This window comes from Ictalurus furcatus, chromosome 17, assembly GCF_023375685.1.
Source record: "Ictalurus furcatus strain D&B chromosome 17, Billie_1.0, whole genome shotgun sequence".
Lineage (NCBI taxonomy): Eukaryota > Metazoa > Chordata > Actinopteri > Siluriformes > Ictaluridae > Ictalurus > Ictalurus furcatus.
Window position 1 is genome coordinate 12,088,497 of NC_071271.1, and position 7,938 is coordinate 12,096,434.

At 41.7% G+C, this 7,938-nt stretch overlaps 1 protein-coding gene across 1 annotated transcript in view; it reads right to left on the reverse strand.

Annotated features, from left to right (window-relative positions):
* Nucleotides 1-7,268, reverse strand: part of pafah1b1a (platelet-activating factor acetylhydrolase 1b, regulatory subunit 1a) — a 28,110-nt gene extending 20,842 nt beyond the window's left edge. The window contains exons 1-2 of the mRNA XM_053647519.1: nt 7,098-7,268; nt 2,082-2,317 (exon numbers count right to left, since the gene is read on the reverse strand). Coding sequence (XP_053503494.1) covers nt 2,082-2,113 — 32 coding nt within the window. The 5' untranslated portion in view covers nt 2,114-2,317; nt 7,098-7,268. The remainder of the gene's footprint in view (nt 1-2,081; nt 2,318-7,097) is intronic.
* Nucleotides 7,269-7,938: the final 670 nt, after the last annotated feature.

Genomic DNA, 7,938 nt, shown 5'->3' on the forward strand with positions numbered 1-7,938 from the left:
AAAACTTTACACAGTACTGTATATGGCACAGATGATAAGCTATAGAAGTGGCTACCAAGGCGTTGATTAAACGTCTTCTTTCTAAAATGAAACACACTCTCACGCTTAATTACATTACAGTGAGGGAAAGAAGTATTTGATCCCCTGCTGATTTTGTACGTTTGCCCACTGACAAAGAAATGATCAGTCTATAATTTTAATGGTAGGTTTATTTGAACAGTGAGAGACAGAATAACAACAAGGAAATCCAGAAAAACGCATGTCAAAAATGTTATAAATTGATTTGCATTTTAATGAGGGAAATAAGTATTTGACCCCCTCTCAATCAGAAAGATTTCTGGCTCCCAGGTGTCTTTTATACAGGTAACGAGCTGAGATTAGGAGCACACTCTTAAAGGGAGTGCTCCTAATCTCAGCTTGTTACCTGTATAAAAGACACCTGTCCACAGACGCAATCAATCAGATTCCAAACTCTCCACCATGGCCAAGACCAAAGAGCTCTCCAAGGATGTCAGGGACAAGATTGTAGACCTACATAAGTCTGGAATGGGCTACAAGACCATTGCCAAGCAGCTTGGTGAGAAGGTGACAACAGTTGGTGCGATTATTCGCAAATGGAAGAAACACAAAAGAACTGTCAATCTCCCTCGGCCTGGGGCTCAATGCAAGATCTCACCCCGTGGAGTTGCAATGATCATGAGAACAGTGAGGAATCAGCCCAGAACTACACAGGAGGATCTTGTCAATGATCTCAAGGCAGCTGGGACCATAGTCACCAAGAAAACAATTGGTAACACACTACGCCATGAAGGTCTGAAATCCTGCCGTGCCTGCAAGGTCCCCCTGCTCAAGAAAGCACATATACATGCCCGTCTGAAGTTTGCCAATGAACATCTGAATGATTCAGAGGACAACTGGGTGAAAGTGTTGTGGTCAGATGAGACCAAAATGGAGCTCTTTGGCATCAACTCAACTCGCTGTGTTTGGAAGAGGAGGAATGCTGCCCATGACCCCAAGAACACCATCCCCACCGTCAAACATGGAGGTGGAAACATTATGATTTGGGGGTGTTTTTCTGCTAAGGGGACAGGACAACTTCACCGCATCAAAGGGACGATGGACGGGGCCATGTACCGTCAAATCTTGGGTGAGAACCTCCTTCCCTCAGCCAGGGCATTGAAAATGGGTCGTGGATGGGTATTCCAGCATGACAATGACCCAAAACACACAGCCAAGGCAACAAAGGAGTGGCTCAAGAAGAAGCACATTAAGGTCCTGGAGTGGCCTAGCCAGTCTCCAGACCTTAATCCCATAGAAAATCTGTGTTGGGAGCTGAAGGTTCGAGGTGCCAAACGTCAGCCTCAAAACCTTAATGACTTGGAGAAGATCTGCAAAGAGGAGTGGGACAAAATCCCTCCTGAGATGTGTGCACACCTGGTGGCCAACTAAAAGAAACGTCTGACCTCTGTGATTGCCAACAAGGGTTTTGCCACCAAGTACTAAGTCATGTTTTGCAGAGGGGTCAAATACATATTTCCCTTATTAAAATGCAAATCAATTTATAACATTTTTGACATGCGTTTTTCTGGATTTTTTTGTTGTTATTCTGTCTCTCACTGTTCAAATAAATCTACCATTAAAATTATAGACTGATCATTTCTTTGTCAGTGGGCAAACGTACAAAATCAGCAGGGGATCAAATACTTTTTTCCCCTCACTGTATGTTTGGATTAATGTGGACAGCAGTCTTCCTACAGTCACTTATTTATTTCTCTTGACCAGACTGAGCACAGTAAGCAATGATCTTTTTTAACCGTCAGGGTTTTAACTTGTCACAGGGTCATGGTGAAATGCTTAATGGAGAGAATAAACAGGCAAGACTAGGCAGGCAGGAACTCAAGCAATTATATAATGGTGTAATACATTTTCACCAGTACAGTGTAATATGGGCTGATGCACTGTGCTGAGTGGACAGTTACAGCTGAAAAAGACCATTTCCACAAACGCACATGTCTTAGGTTCCACTGAACAAATAAGAATATGTGCATAAGAAGGCAGAGCATGAAAGCTTGTGGACTTACAGTTCATCCCGTTGTCTCTGTGACAGCACCATGTTGGCAGTGGGGAGGGAGGGGGGTTCAGGTGAAAGGTGTGCAGCAGCTGCTGTCTCCTTGGCAGGAGATCACCGATCGAACACAGACTCCGGCTCACAGGGACGTACGCTGCTCACGCTGTCTTCTTCTCCTGACAGACCGGCTCCAGTGAACGCTGTGCAAAGACAGTCTGTGAACATCCACCAGTCAGAGCGTCACTGCATCTGCATAACGAAAGCAACACACAGGAAGGTGAGACAACGTCAGACCAAGCCAGAAACACCTTACAGAAGTCAAGCATGCAATGAAAAGAGTGGTCCAACCCAAATCCCTAGATATTTACTAGGTAAATAAAAAACGTGTTATCAAATGTGCCATCTGTTCATCTCTCCCTCATATACATTTTCTCTCTGCACTCAGACTGCCATGCTGAGTATTTTGTTATGGAGTCCTGCTGCCCGTTTGAAAAGTGGTCCGGCGACCCAGATTCAAGCATCAACCTACTTCAGCAACCCAACGCCCCGTCCTGCTTAACAGCAGCAAACAGGTTTCTTAATCCGTAAAGACCAAGACCACCACCCACGGCTAAAAATAACTAATTGTCCTAAAATGTTTAATAACGTTTGAATCGCTAATCTAACCTTTATGCTTTACAAAGCACCATAAAGTGGAGCTTCTCAGCTCTTCAGCGGAGTCACATTCATCTCAGTTGGACATTCAGACGCTCCGTAGTGAACGTGGTACGTCATCACGTTCTGCAGCACTGATTCATCAAGGAAACCCATGCAGTTTGTTCCTCTCAGCCAAACAGGAATGGTTGTTGATGCATAGTCCCACCCACCATGCCCTGTTTCAAACGGTCATCTACTCCACCAATCAACATAGGCTTTGGTCTTTTGAACCACCAATTCACTTGTTTCTTTGAAAGTTCCTCATTTGAGAGATGGAGGGCAGCAGACATGGCAACAACAACAACAAAAAAAGACTGTCCTTACTGAATCCAGTTTGGTTGTTATATTATGTAAATACTTCTTATATAATTTGTGAAAATCATTTGCACTTTATTTTTGTTGCACAAGACAGTTTTCACTATTTGTTACACTGTTGCTGCATTTGTTCAATGATATATTTCTCTGAAAAAAAAAAAGCACTTGCTTCAGTGTTATTATTATATAATAATCTATTTACTTTACTCCATGAACTTTCTTGGGCATGTCTACATCTTCAGTAAATAAAATACACCTGTTTTTCACTGAACACTAGAAGAGTATTGTAATAAATGGCTATAACTTGCTTAGGGAATGTTAGATGTAGAAAAAAAATTCATTTGGAAGCCTAAAACATCCAAGTATAACTTTCTAAAGAAAAGAAAATCCAAACTTCAGGAGGCTCTGCTTGATTCCACAGTATTAAAAACAAACAAACACCCCACCAAATCATTGCTGGCGTTTTTCTTAAAATTGTGGTAAATTCATCCATTCTCAGACAAAACAAATGTAAAATTGGGACTAGATTTAAAATGGTATGGCACTTGATGCTGACAGCTAGAATAGGTTTGGGTTTGTTTTTTTTTTTAATAATAATTAAAATGCAGGAGAGCCAGGTGCCCCAAAATTTGTTCTAGGCCTTTAAGGGTTAAATTTACTAACACACAAAACATCTTAATCTCAATGAGAACCTAAAAATCCAAGCAGAAGGTACATACTCACACGAAAATCACAGCATGTGGTAAACAAGGAAGCTTTTATGCCCAAAGCAATAATAAAATCTTGTTAGACCCCCACCCTGTTCATATATTCATTAATCCCCTGGGAATACTGTAAGAATCCTATATTTTTATTTAAATGCAGCACACAGCCTACACAATAAGCACGTAAAAGAAAGCAAGAAAAGCACATGTTCTGTAAATGATAAGCTAGGTATTGAAAAAGAAAGACTACAGTATTCTGACTGTTAAGTCAACAGTACTTTCAGTTCACTCATTAAGAGTACAGTTTTAACAGAACCGGATAGCTCATGCACCTTTCTGAGCACTACTTCTCTGAGCATGACTCAGAGAAAACAACCTTGCTCAATATACACCATGCAAAACTGATCAAAAGAGATTTTCCTACACAATAGATTATCCCTAAAATAGCACAGCAATGCTGCTGATATTTAGAATACCACCAATTTTCCCTAGGAAAAAAGCAAAAGGTCTTCTTTAAAAAAAAAAAAAAAAAACTGAGCCAACTAAACAGTGAGAGCAGGAAGCCATGTTGTGAAAGTGAACGAGAAGGCAGTGTGCTCCCTCAGTCTCTCCTTCTGTCTCACTGTAAGTGGAGCCTCCATGAAACATCAATCCATGGAATACCATTTCCTACTGAATGTTATCAACAGTCCTACACACAACAAAAACAGAAGATAACAGGATCGCGGTCATTTTAGGGCACCTATTAGTCAGAACAAAGACTGATATTTTTGATTTATTTGTTATTTGATTTGGTTTAGTTCCATTCTGCGCACAAACAAACCAAAAACAAACAAACAAACAAAAAAAAAACACGACTGAGGTGTGTGTAGGGCTAAAGATGCACCTGGAAAGATGGTGACGAAAAAAGGTAAACAAAGCTTAACCAAACAGGCATAGAAATCCTTCACAGAAAAATCACCCCAACATACACTCTTCAGCTAAAAATATGTGGACATCTGACCATCACATCCATATGCGGTTCTTCCCCAAACTGTTACGAAGTTGGAAGCGCACAATTGTACAGGATGTCTTGGTGTACGGTAACATTACAATTTCCCTTCACTGGAACTAAGAGGCCCAAACTTGTTCCAGCATGACAATGCCCCTGTGCACAAAGCAACGTCCATGAAGACACAGTCTGCCAAGGATGGAGTGGAAGAACTTGAGAGGCCTATACAGAACCCTGACCTCAACCCCACTGAATATCTTTGGGATGAACAGAAACGCCGACTGCATCCCTGGCCTCCATCTCCTGACCTCACTAACGTGCTTGCGGTTGAACGGGCAAAGTTCCCAGAGCCACGCTTCAAAACCTAGTGGAAAGCCTTCCCAGATGAATGGAGGATAATATAACGACATCAGAGGGGGAATAAATCTGGAACTGGATGTTCAGAAAGCAAAGGTGGGTGTGACGCCTGGTGTCCACAAACTTTTGGCTGCACTGTGTATATCAGGTTTTGCAACATATTCCAAATGTTTCGAACAGCAGTGCAACTTAATCTACACACTGAAGTTACACCGCCTTACCGTCAACCTGCTTTACTTGGCTCATAACGTAGTACCTCTTGGAATCCCACTAAAACACAATCTCCTCGTGCCTTATTTCATGCAAAGACTTTGCATGGTTTCTTAGCAACTGTCTGTGTAGAGCGGAACCACAGAGCAGTGGTGGAGTCCAGTGGCAATTATCCATTACTACTTTAATCAGCCGTCTGGCTTGACGGAACCGCCGTTATGAAACGGTATTTTCTGCCAAAAAAGGTTGCTGACTGGAAGCTCTTCTGAGTGGTGCAGGAGACCATAAATAACAGTATAACAAGTCAGTTAAAGCATCAGAAAATTACTGTGCTCAAAAGCATTTTTGGCAACAAAAAAAACAAACTAATACATGCAAAACGAGCCAATTCAGGTACATTCTCAGAAATACAGCTAGCAAACTACACTACACAGTGGTACCATCAAGAAAGATTTTTTTCATAAGATGAATTTAAAAAGGTACACCATAAGCACCTACACAGGTAAAAGATATACACTAAAGGTACAAGATGGTACCACCCCACGAGGACAGTACCTTTATTTCTGAGAAAGTACCGTTACACACACACACACACACACACACACACACACACACCATGTCCTTTCAACTCATTTGTCTGAATGCTGGCTCTGAACTGTTCACAAGGCAGTATTCACTGAAGCTCCACCCAGCCTGGGATGTTTCAGCCACCCATCATGGCCTAATAATGTTCAACTGATATACAATTCAACACACCTGAAATCAAGTGCTCACCTGTTCCTGCAGAGACAATCTGTCAACATCTCTGATGAGTAAAACAAACCGTCTGACATTTCATGCAATTAAAATGTTTATGTGCTTTAAAAAATAAAAACCAATTAACTGTCTTACACTCGTTTAAAAAAGTCTTAGCTTAAAATACATGGGTTATCAGGGTTATATTTTATTATGTTTGTAATTGTATTAACACACAAACCCGGGGTTAGTTAGCTGAGCTCATCTACCAAGCTTGCAGTGATTACTTTTCAAATCGCTTCACTAGTTAGGCCTGTATTAACGTTAGCGTAAAGGTGATGGTGACATTTAATAAAGGAGCCGTTTATGTAAAGAGCAGCAGAATGTTAGTTTATTAAAGAATAAATAAGCGACCCAGATGAGAAGCGTGCAGCTGTGGGCAGAAACAGCTAACTCACCCGCTCTAACGTTTAACAGTCAGCTTGTTGCACCTCCCGGCAAACCGGCTCAACATTTCGCCTACAATTTTACTGTCTCAAATCTGCCGGTTGGCGTTATATTCCCAGAGGCCGAACTTGTTTACTCAGCTTGAACATAACATTTCAGCGGCGTGTCCTCCGTCCTTAGCGACGTTAGCAAACTGTTGATAGCCGCCGCCGCCTCGCGCTAGAAAGCTCGCGCAGCCTATCATTGCTGAAATGACGTGTTGATTCACCGGTGGCTAACCTGCTAGCTATGCTACCGAAAACATCACTAACACTAAGCGCGCGCGCGCGCGCGCACACACACACACACACACACACGGCAAAATTACAAACACATGATTAAAGTAAACAATTTCAAAGTGTCCTCTGGTCATTTTAATAGAGCAATGAAATCTGGCAAACCAAAAGAAGACTCTGAACTATTTCTCTAACGGCCCGTCCGCCATTTTGAGACACTGCAAAAAAAAGGAGGTGCATTTTTTTCTCTCGCTTCCTTCAAGTACAACCCTACATACAATTACACGAAAGACACTTACCCTACAGTGTCACCACCGAATTCGTATCCGCAGGAGCCAGGCAAACGGGAAGCAATTAAATGTTGGTAAAGCAGAGGACCTGAAAGATGTAGGTCTACCTCCGTGCCTCTTCTCTCTGGTTAGCTCCTAGCAGCAGCTACCGTTGTTTTCTCTACAGCATTAGCTAACGCGGACTGCGCATGCGCATGAGCTGATTTACAGCGACGCGGAGCGCACGCCCTTCACTTTCTCCCAGTCTCATTTTAAACAATTTAGGTTGGTTTAACTGTAACTAGTAATAATCCCATTAAACACTCTCTGCCTCGTTTTACTATAACGAGTTTAAAACTGGACTAAAAAGTAATCTTATCTTTGGGAATTTTCAATGACCTCAAACTGAGCGCGGTCACACACTAGCATCAGTCATGAGCAACCTGGCCCCGCGAGGCACCTGTTAATGACGTCACCTGGCGGATTTCATATTAATGGCAAGCTTAAACGTGAATCACACGATTACTGATAGAAATTAAACTGTATTTCATTGTCCTAGGTAGATGAGAGAATGCATGTGTGCTGCACAAAGGTTGGACTAAATATTATTTATATGAGATGCTGAATAGGGGAAAAGGAGTTTGGGCAAATAGAGGAGGAATAAAATAAGCCATGCATGCTGCTCATGTGGTACTGTTTGCTAGCTATTTTTACCGAAACAGCACAACCACTAAGCACACACTCGATTAAACTAAGACAATTTCCTCTGGTATAATATGTGCTATAAAAGCAAATCAGATTGATTAAAATCTTATGATCTAAATTTAATACCAACACAAACTTCATATTTTGGTTGAAATTGAGTTGAGTA